This window comes from Aythya ferina, assembly GCF_964211825.1.
Source record: "Aythya ferina genome assembly, chromosome: 2".
NCBI lineage: Eukaryota > Metazoa > Chordata > Aves > Anseriformes > Anatidae > Aythya > Aythya ferina.
Genome location: NC_140297.1, coordinates 80,845,548 through 80,863,703, shown reverse-complemented (window position 1 = coordinate 80,863,703; position 18,156 = coordinate 80,845,548). Strand labels below are relative to the sequence as shown.

The following is an 18,156-nucleotide window of genomic DNA, read 5'->3' as shown; positions in this document are numbered from 1 at the left end:
ACTGTAAATTGATTATCATTTCTTTTCTTTTGTCTTTAATTTGTAGTACTACATTTTTTGGAAACCAGTTAATTGGTCACTAGCTGTTAGGGAACTTTTAGCATCCACAGAGCCTTGATCTAAACTCAGATGAGCAAGCCAGAAAATTCTACATGTAGAGCTGTGAACAGCAGGTAGAAATATTGCAAAGACTAGCTTGAGATCCAGAGTATGCAGATAAAAATGCTGATTGTTCTGAAAGCCCAGTCCTTTGCATCTGTAAATACATTTTGGTTGGAGCCCAACTACATTAACCCCTTCAAGATTAAGGGATTAGGGGCATCTACTGAGAGAAAGTAGAAAATCATACTGTATGGGTACTTCTGAGTTCTTTCCACAAAATCATTTTTGTGACAATGAGATTCAGCTAGTATTTTGCTGGAGAAAATGCTGACCTGGGCTCAGTACTGCAAACAAAGTCTGGCAAACTGCATGAGATAAATGCATGATGTCATACGGCTTGGCAGCCTGATACGCTGCACTGTCACAGTTGGACTGGTTTGTCTTGTGCATCAGCAATTATCAGGAAACTGGAACGATGAAGATGGGCTCTTATTGAAGTGAGACTGGTTCCTCTAGAAACTGTTTAACTTTCATGAGAAGGACTAAGAAAACAAAACAAGGTTTGAGTTTAACTGCTGTGGGTCTTTCCTTTAATCAACGGATAAATTAGTCATACACATAAGCACAAATGCTACATCTAATATGCACTTGCACTGTCAGAAAGCATTAAGGCAATTAAAAATTGGACTTCATTGTGAAACAGAGATGGCTGAGTTATGCATGTGGAGAAACAGGAGACAATTATCAGACCAGAAAGACAGGGCCATCAAAGCAAGCATTACAACTCTTGTCATAGCTTAATTATTCACCGTCTTTTAGGTGATGAAATCTCTTTCCTTCCTAATGGTAGGAAAAATAAAGATTTTCACCCGAACTCATCTTGCTCTGTTTCTGTGTCTCAGAAAGATCATTCAGTTTGGTTGTTCGGTTCTTTCTGTTAATTCAGACTATCTGTAGAAAAGGTCACTGTGATTCTAGAAGTCACATTGTAAGCTTCAGGCTGGTCTTGGAGGTGTAAGCCATCTATACTCCTGACTACATTAATCTTTAATTTTCTGTTGAAGAATTTAAACTAGCTGAAGCGTGGATACTGCTCCAAGGACTTATTAATTACAATGTAAAAGTCATCAAGTTATATCTTTGAATGCAAATGGATTTCCAACAGTCTGGAAATGACTGTTTGAAATTTATAAACACACCTACTTGGCAATAGGTTAGACAGCACTACTGATGAAGGTGTGCCTATCTGCACTTCTATATAACATGCAGGTCTGTGATGTACAGATACCTAGAATCTCCAGATACGCTTGATCAAATTTTCTGTTTCTGAATTCTCTTCCATGTTACATAAAGGTATATATAATGATGACAAAGATCATCCAAATACATCTCTGAAAAATTCCTTGAACAGACATTTATTGAAAAACAAAACTAAAACAACCTCCCCTTCAGCAAATAAAACCCAACATTTATGAAGTTGTAACTAACTTACTAGTGTAAAGCACAAAATAAGCATTACCTGTTCCCAACACTGTGGTAAAAGCTCAGCTTCTACACGTGTTGGTCCAACATGTCGGGCAAACGCCACGCAACCGGTCAGTATCATCTGTCTGAAAACATAAGTTTAAAAAATTTAATCTGTTTATAAAGAGAAGCTCTATAACATGAGATGCCCTAATTCTTTAGGTTAGGAAAAATGGGTATAGTCAGGCAACAGGTAATTATCTACAGTCAAAATCTCACTCCATACGCACTGACTGAAAGGCTAAATCTTAAACTGAAAGCCATTATATTGTTTTCTACTTAATATGCCTTTTCAAGAAACTAGTAGATCCAAAACGCAAAGGACCAAAGCCTGAAAATCTCTGACAGGGGAACCCCTGAGCACTCATTTCCTAATGTTTGAGATCAGGAATATCTAACTAAATCTCTGATACAAGTCTTAATTCCGAATACCATGATTCACCATGCAATAACAAGATCTAAGTTTATTAACACTACCTACTGCTTTTATTTAGAAGCATCTGTTGGTTTGAATGACCTTTGTTCAAAGTCATTTCGTTCTTTCACGAAATGGTCTTGCAACATTCTAATATGCAAGCTACTGTCATCTCTCCCAAAATACTGGACTTTACTCTTGTCAGAAATCTTCAAAAGCCCATTATGGAAAGGACACAATCAATCTGATTTCTATTTATATTCTTGCTAAAAAAAACCACAACAAAAACAATTTAGGAGATTTAGAAATACTAATTCCTAAATGATTATTATTTACTATTAGGATCCAAAAAAACTTAAAATATAAATGACCTTTTGACCAATCCATGCAATCAGCTGGGTGAGTAACTTCAGGAACTGTGTGAGGTCAGAAATCCCTCATCATACCTACATTTCAGACATTTGAAGAACCACCTTCCTCACAAACAGCTATACACAAAATAAGGTTCTACTGTAGATAAAGAAGTAAAATTTAACGTAAACTTGAGACAGTCATTTTATCATTTACAGTCATTTACAGTCAGATTAGAATACTACTGAATTTGTTCATTAATACTTTGCAGAAGGCAAGACAGAATTAATCTGATACCATTTCAGTGCCATGTCTGAACTCCTGAACATTTACTGCAGCTAACAGTATGCCCTTAAGGTTGAAAGGCAGAGATTCTGCTGATTATTTCTTAACCAGTAATACAACATACTCCTCCATCAAAAGGAGACGCGTTCACTTTCAGAATATTTACAAGGAGAAATAGTCTACCTAAAAGATTTTTTTCCTAGCATGCTTTAGGCCAAACAACACAAGCTTATTATTATTATTATTTTTTTTAAATAATTTTTTAGTTTCTCTACCACGTACAGTGAACTAGACCTTTGATCAAGGTAAAAGGCTTGGGGGAAAAACAAAAACATAACGATTAGATAAGACTCGAGAAATCAAAAGCTGATGTTGTGCTAGCAATATGGAGACAAAAGACTGTGGCAATTCCAAGTTCTACAACAAACAAGAGAAATTCCTGACCTACACACTGCACCTAATCACAGAATTGGGCAACAGAGTATACTTTCTTAATATATTAATAGCAAATAGCAGGATACAGTACTCATGTGAAATCTACTGCATCAGACAAAGGGAAAAAAAATCGAAAAACTTTAATGAAATCTCAAAATTAAGGCAGACTTCCCTTTTGCCTTGGCGATAGAGTTGGGAGCTTTCAGATATTGCAAAACTATTCAAAAATAATGTTTGACATATTTTAGTATAATCATCCTTCAAGTATGTGACAACAGTCGGTATTTCAGGGAAAGGAAAGGTTGAAAGGAACTCAATGACAAATTATTGAAGCAAAATACTTTAACACTGAACTCTTCCAAAAGTTGCTGTCTAGACTAGATATGGGGCAAAATGTATTTCTACTTATTGTCAAGATGCTCTCTTTTGTTAACATGATGTTGAGAAGGCTTTCCACAAACAGCTGTCTTCAGCTTACGTGCTTACGATCCTCTAGACAGGAACATAAAGCCAATCAGTACTACTCAGCTTCATCAGTACAAAAACCAAAGTGAAATCAAGAATCAGACTCAAGGAACATGGCAAGAGTTAAGAGCACAGCTTAACACTTCTTAGCTCTTCCCAGAGGTTTTAGAAAGTGGCTGCATGCACTGGTTAACAATTTAGTCTTATAATACACAGTTCAGAGTCTTTTGTTACACCTGAAGTTTACACTAAAAACTTGCTTACAAGAGCTTTCCATCAAATGTCAACAAATTACATGAATTCTGCATGAAGTGGCATTATATGACCCAAGAAAACTCATACTAGTCCCACTAAGTGTAATGTATTTTAATTTTTCTTCAGTAAGAGAGCTGTTTCTACATATATTATGCTTGGAGATCTTCTCAAGAGTTTACATTTCAATCTATGTTTTAACCTTGTCCTAAAAGACCCCAACAATAAACTACTTTCTTCATGGCTCCCTGGCTTCCAAAAATGACATAATTGTCCAAAAAGCAGTTCAAGTAAAGCTAACACGTATTTGCTTGCAGAAGAGAATTTGATACACATTTGGAAAAGCCAAACAGTAAATTAATGAGCAGAGCCTTGAGGATAAAAGTGGGCTTGTTAAATATTACAAATGTACAAGACTATGGTGATATGCTACGTCTGCAAGCACCAAAATGCCTTTTACAGGGGCAAGGACAACACAAGCTTTCTGACTAACTGTTAGCATACTTTACAAGGTCAAATATTTATAGTAAGCAGCACGTTTATTTTAATGGGTTGCTCACTAAAAATGCGATGCCATATTTCAGTCTCCTACATTTAACAAACTAAAAAAGTCAGCTTATCATCTGCTACTTTAACGTATAATGTAGGCCTGTACAGCATAGCAGCAGGTGACTGAGTAACAGAAGAGCTAATTAACATCATTGTCCTGGTGATTAAACCTGAATGTCTTTGCTCACTTGATAGCACGCAAGACTGCTAAAGCATTATTTAAACTTACTTAGATAAAAAGCAAGCATTAATAATATACTTCCATAAAAATGGTATATAAAAAATTACCGACTGAAAGAAGCTCTGAAAATGTATTTCCCAATTTTTATTCAGAATCTTTTCTTTGATGGAGATTATTCTTCAGTAAGGTGCTGTGGTGACGTGAAAATTGACTACAACTTACTTGTGTGTAAATAAATCATGCATACACGGCATGTACCCCTCTGCTGTCCAGGGAATATAGCAGAATACTCTTCCCAAATTTATTATGAAAACAAGTTAGAAATTTATATCTGAAAATGATACTTCACAGCAAAGATTGAACAAATTTAAGGAAAAAGCAAGTTGGATTTTCATCCTTTTTAGCTGCTGAAAATGACATACCCAACAGCAGCTAAACAGGTGTATGAAAAATCAACTTGATAGGCCACTGACCTTGTGACAAATCAACTACAAGGGACTAGAAGTGAGATGCAGCTTCCTGCCCCCCTCAGTCACAGAACAGTTTTAGCTTCACAATATGCACGGGACACTGAAAACATTTTAGAGAACTGTACACTTTTCAGAAGCAATTTCCTGATGGACCTGAAGTAGAACAAGGACTGCTTCTTTATGTCATTTCAACCTGCGTGGTGCCACTGTACTACAAATTAACTTATTTATTTATACTTTTGTGTCTGTTTTAGTCTCCAAGCCATCACTTTCAATTACACATCATCACTATATTTTAACATGGGAACAATTTAAAAAGACACCAGAACACTTGGGTTTCAGAGATTCTCAAAAGAAACATGTTTGGCTTATTTCATTAAAGCCTATTTTGTCTGAAGACAGAATAGAGAAGCAACAGATACAACTGCTTTACAGTAACTCTGAATAAAATAATGGAAGAGCTACAAATCACCAAATATGAAAAAACTTTCCATAATTAAATAAAACATACCAGCTAGGATACAGACTTTCAACCTGAAGGATCTTAATCTTACCCAGATGGGTACAAAGTCAGACACTGACTACTAAAAAAGAATTACATTTATAAAACTAAAAACAGTATTTTGTTTCAAAGTCTTAACTAAAATAAAACAAAGCTCTTAATGCTTGTCAAAACTAAATAATTTGCTTCAGACTTCTGAATTTTTATTACTACTATAGTACTGAACAACAAAAAGAGTACTATTTTCCTCCAACTATTTTCCCATGCTAAATAAACATGGTATTTTAGCTCACAAACATATGGGAAACTAAAACGCACTAAGAGAGGAGTTTAAAAAAGCTGCTTTGATTCCTCTATCTACCACTACTAAGAAGTAGGATCTCTAAGAAGTAGGATGCTAAATTAAGAAGCAGGATCCTAAAGTTTATTTTTACAGAACATCCCAGTACATCCTTAAGGGAGAAAGGGACTGAAATGCTACACTGCAGCTAACCAAGCACATTCTTGCATTTCAGTAACTAGAAAGTACAGGTTATAGAAATGGAAAGCCCCAAAGTCCACACAAATTTGTCACCATTGTACCAACAAAATATCAGCTTCAGTGAAACTTGCTTAAAATCATCCAGTAATATCCAATTTCTATTAGTTCAGCTTCTTTGACAAAGAAAAAATGTTCTTTCTTGTCTGGCAAGACACGAACGCAAACACACCTTTGCTCATCATCTGGCCGTTTGATCAAATTGAACAGGATGTGTAGAAGCTGATCTCTCTCTTTGGGTTCAGGATGGAGGCAGGCCGTACACAGGATGAGTGGGATCAGTTCCTAAAAAGTTGCAAGTAGGGGAAAACCAAACAAAGTAAAAATGCTTTTGGCAAATTTTCTTAATGGAAAAAGAAACTAAGAAGATAAATCTAGTCACGTAATATCAAAAAAGTTACAGATGTTTTAGTCTTGACCTTTTATAAAAGTGACCTGAAAAAGGTGAAGGCCTATGAAAGTTAGAATTATTTTCCTGCTAGGAAAGATTAGTGGACAACCAGTACAGATAATAAAAAGCCCTACAAAAATTACAACTAACGTATGCAGGTCACTTGCAACCAGAGTTACAGGACATAAATGGTCTGTGTTTTTTCCGCTACCTACTGAACTAAGAAAGCTCCACAGACATCTATGGAACAACTTGCGGAGTCAGAGATAAAATGTCCCGTGAAGCACACACAAAATTTTCATGCACAAATTTGAATAAGCATCATGGAACATACACTGGTAAAGGTGACTGCAAATACCTTCTATTTTGTGTTGATTGAGAATGACATGGTTTCTTAAAAGATTTTTTTTTTTTCAATAAATAGGCAGTATCTCAGCCTCAATTTTATCTTTAGGACAATTTGTTTTCCTTAACGAACAAACTACCAACAAAATACCATATCAAACATTAACTAAGAGAAAATACAAGATTGTTCACAGAAGCAAAGATTTTCTTATCTATATGCCTTAAAACCGTATTGGTATTCATTCCCAGAAGAAACAAATGTTTGTAAAACATGGACTGGAAGTCCCTTTCCTTGACCCTAATAATAAGAGCCTTTACTCCAACCCGATTTGGAAACCACACAATTTCCAGTTGATTTTAATAATATATGGACAGAAATATCACAATGGGAGTTTGGGGGGATAAAAGCAAGACAGACCGAGGTGTCTGCAGAGAAAACACAGGCTAGTAGCCAGGAGACTGCCTCTCCCACCCTGCCCACACTTGGGAGCCAATTTCCACAGAAAAGCTCTTTGCAAATGAATAAGCAGTGACAAACTAGCAGATGACACTGGCAAAACACTTTTCAAATTACCAGGAAAGATTGTACAAAACCTAGAAAAAACTGTATTTCTCTCTAACATCTTTGCAGGGAGGTGCCAAATTCCACTTGCAGACATTCAAAGTGAACTATTCTTGATGTTCTTGAGAAGTAAGCTAATTAAACAAGCTCGACTTTGATTATCCTGAATAGCCAGAGCTATGTTTATTATAAGCAAAGAAAAATGCTCTGTTTTAGAGCATCGCCTATACTAGTCTACTCTTGATAGTTCTTGTTTTCATTTAAAAAAAAAATAGTCTACTCAACATGCTCTTTTCCCCCCTGAAGATGGCCAAAACAGGTCCTAAACCGTATTTCAATGTACTGCGAGTCACTTTAGCAATATTTAACCTATCAAAAGGTATGGATTAGGAAAACTACAATGAGACAGATGAGTGCATACAGAAATATCTCACCAACCACTTCAAAAATCTGGAAGTACAGAAGGAGAAACGAAAACTAGATTTGAACAACTGGACACTTCTATTTCTCAACATTTTAATACGAACCAATTTTTGGTTTTGCTTTTCTGTGATTTTAGCACAATGTAAAAAAATGTGAAAATGTATTAAAGAGAAATTTTACAAATGTTATTGCACAAAGAGCTCAACTTTCTTCATTTGAAACCTCCATTCCCTCTGGAATTTGCACTTTGTATGTTATTCTTTTTATCTTTAATTTTCATTTTTTGCTCCTATTTAAAATTCTAAGAAGGGAGGGGACTTAACTTATTTATTCTTGTTTTGTACTTCACAGAAGCATTTTCTCTACTGCAAACACTGTTTTAATTCAAAAAGATTCTAAAAAAAAAATACAATAAGAATGCCACTCTAAATACCAATACTGATACATTAAGGTAAGATCTTTCAAAAAATAAATCCAATTGCATTTTGTATATACAAAATCACTAACTTCACCACAACGATTACAGGTCATGGAAAAACCTTTTTACTAAAAAATAAACCACATTACTATGCTGAGGCACAACTTTCTGAAGGCTACTCTAAGTTCAAATCATCCTAATAGCTTTGCAAATATTCTTAAGGATTCTTATAAAGATTATTAACATATATATATCTCCTGTGAAATGGGACACATAGTTTTAAGGAGGTTTTGTTTCATCTGTTGAAATCATTACACTGACTCCACTTTCCTACTATGTCTGAGTACCTACTCAAGAATCTCAATTGCTCACTCAGAACTACTGTATTTCAAATCAGTGCCATGAGGGCTTTTTTTAAAGCTTCCTTTCAAATTAAAGTAAGTTAATAAAGTTTTTTTTTTGTTTGTTTGTTTGTTTTTTTTTCCATCTGAGTCTGTATGAAAGGAAAACACCTCTGAATATTCACCTAGACAGCTGTTGATGAATTACCTAAAACCACTGATATGGGGCAGATACAAGGCTAATTCTTTACCTTGCAGAAAGCTGGTTATTACAGCTGATGGAATTAGCTGTATTTTCTTGTCCATTGGTCATTCTTTCATGCATACTATGGGAGAAGAGAGCGTTCTCTGCATCGCTGCATCAGTGCTGCTACAGTTCCTTCTATTAAGGGGAGTGGAGAAAGAGTGAAAAGTCTTGAACAGTGTTGTGCGTGTTCCCTACAGACTTCAGAGAAGGGAAGGTAAAACTGGAGATGAAAGGGTCTTTCTCTAAAGAAGAACAAAAAACTGTTCTCATTGATGGACAGAACACGTCAAGTGAGGTCTTCTGAAGATTTAAGAAGGGACAGATTCTTGTCTGAATATTCAAGATGATTAAGAACACAGCTGTACAACACCAACTTACAGGCAGGTTCAAGTTCATTCCTTTTTGCTGATAAAGGACATGCCTTAGATAAATCCCAGATTTCTCATTCTCAAAAAAGCCAGCAGAGGAACGCTGTAGAAAACCGCACATTTTCCAATAACACAGAACAAAATTGGCATTTGGCTAATCAAGGAGCGGACTTCCAGTGCCAATTGAAACATTCTGCCTTCCTTGGGAAGGAATACCACTTGTGCTGACACTTAGATGTTAAGAACTTAAAATTAAAAATGTTCTTTTTAATTCTTCTCTATTCTTAATGTTCTTCTCTATTTAATTTTGGATCTTTCCTAAACATCCTGTACTTGCCCCACAGTCGCCTTTCCCTTTTGCCTCTGACTTCAGAAAACTGTGATTAGTTTCTACTGCAGCCAGCAAATGATACCAGAAGGAGTGACTCGCATGGTTTTCTCATTAGAGAGCAAGCAGACTGCTATCATATTCTCGACGCTTGTGATTTGATGAGCGAGTCCAGAAATAAATCACATCATACTGGAGGTCTCGCCTCTACTACTGAAAAAGTAAGTTTGTTTCTGGAGCAGTTTGTATTTGTGAGATGTCCAATTGTAGAAGGGAGAAGGAAAAAAAGTTAATTTGTTTTTACTGTGAAATGAGCCACACACAGGTAACTCATGGACAAGACCACAAAGCTGACCTAGCACACTGCACAGAAGAACTGAAACCGCCCAGCTTTTTGTTTTGCTTCTGGGTAACTCTCCCTTTAGGTCTCCCCAAAGAAAAAAAAATCACATTTTTTTCTACAGCATGAAATATACCACAGAACCTTTGCACAACTTCTCCCTAACTTATAACAACATACTCTGTGATCTTGGAACAGGATTCACTATTTGAGCTGACTGAAGTTCTCAATAATAACATTTACATAGGCATATGAAGCAGCTCTTCATTATGGTGAAAAGCAGGTGGCTTTTTGACAGGAACTGGTATTACCTCAACTAGATGTAAAACAGTTCCTCCTACATGTTTATGTATATATATATATATTTTTTTTTACACACATTAGAGCAAACATTCGTTTATTTTGCTGGCAACTTTCTTGATAGGTAGCATGGTATTTTCCTATCAGTGTTGTTGCCCATTTACAAGACTTTTGTTCAATGTTCTGACAAGTCTGGTACAACTGAGTTTCTCTCACTATTCACGTCTTTTTGTTGAAGTGTTCATCAGTAAAATCATCATCTCAGAGAACAAATGAAATCAGTGTTAAGTGCCAAGACTGGTTACTTTAATAGCTCGGCATAGTCATCTTCTTTGTTATTTAAAATATTAAAATTAACAACATGGCAAGGAGTTGTAAACATAATAAACCAGGATGACATTATGATAGATCTCAAGAACATGTTCCTTCTATTCTCCTATGCTAGTCAATGTTTAAGTTGTGATTGAATATTATATATTATAACATATTTGATATTATATTATATTACATAATATTACAATTGTATATATTTTTTTTCTGTAATGTAAAGCCTCTGAATAAAGCTAAAAAAATCTTGATGGAAGCAACCAATACAGCTGCAGGTTCCAGTTAAGTTACAGGTACAGAATCTCTTGTGCAAGGATGTCTTTGAAGTTCAGAATTTAGACATCTTTTAGTTTTAAAATGAAAAAAATATTTAATTGTAGTGTTAATACATGACACAAACTGTAAGAGCCTACATCTGCCTCAGTTGTACTAAGTAGCAGAAAAAAACCTAACTGCTCATTTAAATGTTTCTCTTCTCCCCTATTACATTCCTTTATTTCTCCCCTAAAAGAGGAGCAGTCTTTTAGAATACACTGATGGATGACTGCTTTCATGCCTGGGAACGTGTGTGTGTGTGTGTGTGTGCGCTTTTTGTTGTTTTTCATTGGTTTTAATTTTTGAACAAAGCCTGCATTTTATGACTTTTAAAGGATAAGACTGAGATGAAAATCCGCGGTCAGATATGCAGTACAACTGTGCTGAGACAGATACCTATGAAACCAACCACAGGCTAAAGTGCCTTGGTAGTGTCTGTGTGTAGTTAACACATGCTACTGCAAACAACTTCACAGCTACAGCATTACACTCTTCTTGCCAAGAACGGCACTCAGAGCTTGCAGATTCAGCATTCTCTCCTTCAACTCTGAAGAAATAACAGCAGAACTTTTTTCTTAGCACGCTCAAGTTTCCCAACACAGGGAAATGTGAGGACATTCAATAAGTTATTGCTATTATGATTTTGCTAAGTTTGCATTACACTAATGAAAGCTAACATGACAGAGAAACTGATCCTGGAATAACAGGGAATTGAAAGGTACCAACAGTCACGGAAGTGTTTCTTGATTAAGATCAAGTGTAACAAGATCCTGATACTAAGTCAAAAAGTTTACTCTGGTGCAAACTCTGCTCAAAGACTACAAATTGCAGAGTATGGAAGTTGAACATGTAAGCAAGGTTATTCCTGTTATTGGAGACAGACACTGATTTTTGCATTTATTAAGTCTGACAAACCAGTTTTGAACTGATTTATTATTGCAAAACAAAATTTAAGTGTCTTTTCTCTAACTAAAATTTAGTCAAAGGAATCTACTTATTGTGTATCTCCAGGCAAAGACAAAGTGGTTGATTATGTTTTTATTTTGTTTAAATACATGTACTTCAGTTTTAAATGATAAACGCATAGTCATTCCCAAAGATTTTTTTTTTGAAGATTTTAACATTTTGGTACTTTTCATTCCAGTTCATATTTGCTGGCACCCTGTCCTTTGTATGCGAGTGCACATACAAATTTAAACACATGCATATTTTCCAGTAGTGATGATAAACTAGACACCTGAGATGAAAATAAAATTAAACTATGCTGATGCATGGAATTGTCAAGACCTACATTACGTGTTATTGTTTTACCCAGTTGAATTGGTCTATTAGAAACAGCTAAAATTATTGCCTCGGCCACCCGGTTCCTTACCATGTCGCCCCTGCTTTCCTATCTTCCATCAGCACCTAACACATATGAAACAACTAAAGCAGCACCAATACATAAAATAAGTAATTTTGGAAATGCGTCAGTCATTCTGACACTAACTAGTTGCTGAGATGTCAACTATGTTTAATGGACCACTTGTTAACAGCTCAGGAAGCCTGCTACTAACTTGAAGAGGATGAGAAGCATTCATGAAATGGCCTCTAAATCTCTTGTGAAGGACAATATCTATTGAGAGACTGTCATTCTCCACAAACACAGTTTCTTCAAAATGAAAATACACAGCACAATAATTCCAGCTTAAGATTTTGCAACCAAACAGAATGTGATGGATACTTAAGGAACTAAGAGGGGGGGGACACTAGAGATTCATTACAAAAATGATGTTTAATTCTCATGCTTTACACACTAACAGAGAAAGATCTTAAATACCACTGTTATATATTTTCAGAGCAGACTAGTAATCATTATGTTTAAGTATCTTGCCCAAATCAGTGGTCTTTTGATACATTTTTATTTTACTTATCAATAAAATTCTGCTAAGACTCTCTAACAATATGACTGCTAAGACAAGACCCAAAGCTGTACCTTGTTGAATAGAGCTTAATTAATTCCTAGTTTGGGTTTTCGTAATGCTGATATTTAAAAATATTAACAGACGGTCTACCCAAATTGTCCTTCAAATTCCATGACTACACCTGAAGGAACATTACAATAGCTACAGCAGTGGGTGGTAACTGAGATAAGACATTTTTAAAAACTTCAATTCTTGGGACATTAAGCATCCCATGCGATCCAGTTACAAAACTCTGTGTTGTGAGATCTTCAATCAAATTGAAACAGGTGATTCATTTAAGATGAAAATATATGTAATCAGATCTAGCTTCAATTGTAAAACAAAGTAAGTAGGGAATAGCCTGTAAGTCACAGAACTATTAAATGCATTACACGGATTATGCTACAAGCTGTGAAAATAAGCCAAAATACCACATACTGCCAAGCAGAGGGAAGGAGAGGAGTAATAATGAAACCAGAAATTAAGCACTGATCCTGGAACATTCACAGAATTATTTTGAAAGATTATTAACATAATCTTTTCCATTAAAAAACAACAAGAAAACACACACTATAAAAGGGTTGGGGGAGGGGGGTTACAAAGTTTGACACTTTTAATATATGGTACATCTCAAATTCATCGTATTAACAGCTAACAATTACTTACATGTTACTAAATTTTAGATTATAGGATCAGTACAAATTTCTTATGGAGTTTTCAAAGCCTTAAAATAAATTTATGCAATATGCACTAAATTTACTATACTGTAGGTCCCCTTGGCAAGAACTGAAACTCAGTCAAACTGTACAATTTTAAATCTCTTCTTTTTGTGCTAAGTATAGGACTGTTGCATTTTTGCTTTCTTTTTTTTTTTTTAACATGCTTTTGATAACATGTAATATGTACAGTATAGCAAAACAAAACCATTTTTTCCCATCTTCAGTCATCGTCTTCCTTTTCTATATTATAGTGTGCATGATTATGCAAAACACCAACTTCATTTACAATCAAAATAAACATTGCATTTTAAGTTTATTTAGATTCACTAGAAGTTTAAGGAAAACGTATAAGCAGGATTGGTAATTTTCTTATGAAGAGGTGCCTTTGATGAGCATTGTCTTGGATGTTATGTGGAGCTTCCCAAAAAAGACAATAAAATCTTTTTGAAGTACACAGTGCTGTAAAAGAAACTAAACATTAATCCTCTTTGAAATTGATAGACAAAATAAACCAAATGCAGTGTTTGAACTTTATATCCTCTATTCTTTGTAACACATATCCAGCACAGTCTTCTCTAACAAAAATATTTACGCTACCACAAACAAATGGACCTACAGTAACATTTAGTAGTCTTGCTGAAAGCTAATGGGTGCCTTAAGCAAAGGAAGAAATACTAGGATACCATGCAGGTTTACTCAACTCACCTGACAGAGGTGTAAAACCATTTTCTAGGAGCAGAGATGCATGCACAAAAGTAAGAATATGATTGCAAGTAACAGACTTTCATGACAACATCTTCAAAACGAACAAGAAAGCATCCTGGTAAAAATAAAAAGCAAAATTTCAGGGTTCCTCACCTCTCGCTTTGCAAGCAGCACATTAGGAACAATATGAGGCAGGCAGCGTCCCAACATTAACATGACACTTTTTTCACTGTCTGCAATTCGAGATACCTAGAAAAAAATATTAACTTACTTTTTTTTTTTTAATTGAAGCACAGGAATAGAAAAACATCTTTTTAGAGGACTAGTAAGAACTGCTGAAGGCTGATCACTTAACCAAAAATATTTCATTCGCTCACATACTAACTCATTAGTTTCTGGTCTTGCAGTTGTCATGCCAACTTCAAAAGCACGAATACACTCATTGAGACTCAAAACTTTCTAGTAATTACATAGTTACAGCTAGGTATCATACTTAAGCTAAAATCCCTATTTCTTAAGGTTTCATGCACATAAATTTATCTATTTATAAGTCCTGTAACAAAACAATTATTGCTAGGTTTACTATTGCTACCATGCAGAATAAAGGACACGCTAGTTTATGCCAACTGGAAAATTTACCTCTGATCCCAAACGGCTGTCTGCTGACATCCGACAGAAGGACAGTAGTGCTTGATGGAAAGCTGGTGACAATTTCCTGAAATACCATCAAAAAGGGAGAGGAAGAAAAAAGGAACAGATCAGAAGGGTAACGGAACAAATCCTTTGACTCTGGCTTAACCAGCTAGATAAAATGACATTTAAAAGCCTGTTTTCCATGAAGTATACAGCAGAGCTGTTTAAAATTATCTTTGAGTTTTAGTTTGCAGCAAGGCAACAGTGGATATACTAATTAACAAGTTACTTTTAGTTCCTAAAAAGGAAACCTCTTTCAAACTGCTTCACAGACAAAAATAGGACCAAAGCAGAAAGAAAAGGAAGCTTTGGCAATACAAGAGGAAGCAGGCAATTTTGAAAACCAAGGAAAAAATATCAAGCAAACAGCAGTTTTTCTCAATGCTCTGATTCTGCACATTGGATAAAAACGTTTGAGTAGTCAGTCATGTATTAGCTTCAGGATTAAATCCATACTGCTAAACGGCCACCCTGAAATCTAAATGTTGGCTTCAGACAGATAGTGAGAGCATCAAAACTAAACTCGAGTTGCTGCCTCCTCCTTCTTGACGCGTGTCTGTAGAAGTACCACCTCATGCAGCACCAGCACACAGCCCAGCTACTCAAAGCCTCAAGCATATACATAAAACCCCAATAAGAGCCTCAGAACTACCATGTCCAAGGACAATAATTTGGCAGAAGCATTCTCAGAAAGCAATTATTGGACTGACCATTACATAAAACAGGCTAGTGTCGGCAGCAGCAGCAACGAAAACTCCCTCTACCTTACCTGAAGCCTGTAGTTAGATGCTAATCAAACACTGCTTCATCCACTCTGCTTAAAAAGCACACTTGTCTTCCACAACACGCACAGAAAATAGCTGACCGTACACCACCATTTTCTGTTTGAATCCCCTAACTGTATCAGATGGGATTACGGAAGAAGTCCTATTTCGTATTTGCAAAGTGTTTTTCACCTTTTCAACTCTTAAAACTGCCATTTTGTGAGCCTAAGTGCACAAAAACCTACATGCATGTGATTGCACATGTATGGACATACACATTTTTATTTACTGGATTGAAATACTACACTATAATAAATACATCAACCACTCTTTTCTACCAAACAAACAAACAAACAAAAAACAAACACCAACAGTAAGAAGCTATGTTCCTACTTAACACTGTTAAAACTAAGCCAGAAGGATTTGGGTAAATATACTGGGGTATTTCTCCTCTTCTGACTATTTACAAAACACGATACTTAAGAATTCACATTTATTACTTAAAATCAAGTATTCTTTTGGACAAACATATTTTTTAAAACATGTTATAAATTTTAATGAGGTCAGTTTAATTCAGATCAACTTGATTTAATGAAAGGGTTTACTTCAAAAAAAAGAATACTAAAAGACCTAGATAGTAGTCAGTTGTACCGGATCTTGGTTTGGTAATATGCTAGCCCTTAATATGCAAAAGCATTATTGGATGCTGTATTTACAAACTCTACTCAAGGCTTTACAGTTTATTTACACTGGGAGAATGGGAGCAGGCGTTGCAAAGCAGTGCTACAGTATTAACAGACTCGGAAAGCCCTAGCCAACCTTTGCCTTGGAGGTCTTTTGTCTCAGCGCTCCACAGAATGTCGAATTCTTATCTGCCTGAAACCTTAATTAAACACCTCAATAAGGGCAAAGTTCTATCCCCATTTTGGAGAGACTGAAAAGCTGAAGTGTGACAATGTGCCACTAAATTTCTCTGGGGATTAATTAACAGCAAGCTCTGGGCAATGTGGATTCCATTACGCCTTCTGGCTACGTACACTCTAGAAAGCTTGATGAAATCTAGTAAAATCCTTGAAGGCTGTTCCTCACAAAAACAAAGACAAACACAGGCCTCTTGCACACAAGACAGTGGAAAGTCTTTTCAAGGACCAACAGATGCCAGTAATGAAGATGTTCAAATGTAAGAAAGTATGATGCATACAAAAATCAATCACCACTATTCTATTCCATATATTAACTAGGAAAAAAAGAGTAAGTTTATTGAAAAAATGAGGACTGAATGTTACATACAGAAAACACCTTGTGTTTGGATCAAATTGCCCAACACCTAAAATGAGTTGAATAAATATATGCAGTGAAGTCTATTTAAGCTACCGCTAGTGCTTTCTCCTGCAATCTGTTACACAAGGCACTTTTCCAAGGATCTCCACGTCCTCATTTTCGGGCATGCACACACATCTGTTCTCACTGCAGTTACACAAAGCAGGCTCACTTGCTCTTCTAGCCTTTCTTCCCATCTGAGCAAGGTTTTTGCCAAGAATCCATTCTGTAGCTACTGCAGTAACAATCTTGCCTTTTAGAACTGAGGCTTAGCATTGACTGCAGCTTTTTAATACCCTCTGAATAAACCACAGTGATTGTCCTCTACAAACAACTGCCCCCAGACTGAAGGAAATAAACTCACAGCACTTGAACAGTGCTTCTTCTCCCACAGATCTCAAAATACTTAAGAAAGCATTTGATCCTTAATAAAACATTACTGTATTACAAGCCAAGTTGGTAACCCAGGAAGACAATTCATAGATAAAAATCTATAAAACACTATCAGATATGGCTTCTTTTGACCCTTCAATCACACGTCAAACACAACTTTCAGTACAAAAATAGCTGAACACTACACACACACTACCTACTTCTGCAGTGAACACCATATGAGTGGACTTCTGAAGCTAACATTCTCAATGTGAATTCAAGGTTCTCTCCAACTACTTTTCAAATAAATCCACTTGCATACAGATTTTAAAACTTCAGTTTTAACTACTTTATTTTTATTTAACTACTTATTTAGTATTTAACTATTTTTCTAAAGATGTCAGATTCCTCTGGAGATGCTCATAGTTCCTCCCTCTCATTGATCTCCCCCTGTTTTGATACCTATCCTCTACTATCCTTAAACCATCAATCTACCATTCATGTTCTTAATTCCTCCGGGCACTCCCAATTACTCTGAACAAAAAAACACGCAGAAAGTCACAGATGAAAGTAGGCATACAAATTTATAATTCATGTATGACAAGTACAAATATTGATTATTGAAGTTTACTTTCCCATTAAGTGCCAGAATGTTCAGCTAGAATAGACTAAATCAGTAGTAATACTCCAACCCACTGTATTCAGAAATCAGACATATTTACTGCTGTTTTATTCTAAAGAATATACCACTAAAAAACTGTCTCCATCCACTAAGATTGAGTAAGACAAGTTTGGTAAATCTAGGGTGAACAGGACTTAAAATTTGCATGAAAAGTTAATTACTAGCAAGGGCAGCAACTCACTAT

General features: G+C 35.6%; 1 protein-coding gene across 6 annotated transcripts in view; it reads right to left on the bottom strand.

The window, feature by feature from the left end:
* Window positions 1–18,156, bottom strand: part of RELCH (RAB11 binding and LisH domain, coiled-coil and HEAT repeat containing) — a 73,493-nt gene that overhangs the window by 25,821 nt on the left and 29,516 nt on the right. For 4 of the 6 annotated variants that reach the window (XR_014690247.1, XM_084511147.1, XM_084511151.1 and 1 more), the window contains exons 9-12: window positions 14,781–14,856; window positions 14,295–14,390; window positions 6,242–6,354; window positions 1,622–1,712 (exon numbers count right to left, since the gene is read on the bottom strand). Coding sequence is in view for 5 of the 6 variants with exons in the window: in XM_084511147.1 (XP_084367273.1) it covers window positions 1,622–1,712; window positions 6,242–6,354; window positions 14,295–14,390; window positions 14,781–14,856 (376 nt within the window). In the remaining variant the exon portion in view is untranslated. Of the gene's footprint in view, window positions 1–1,621; window positions 1,713–6,241; window positions 6,355–8,800; window positions 8,922–14,141; window positions 14,257–14,294; window positions 14,391–14,780; window positions 14,857–18,156 lie in introns of those variants that run through there. The other 2 variants (XM_084511149.1, XM_084511150.1) reach the window with 2 other exon arrangements.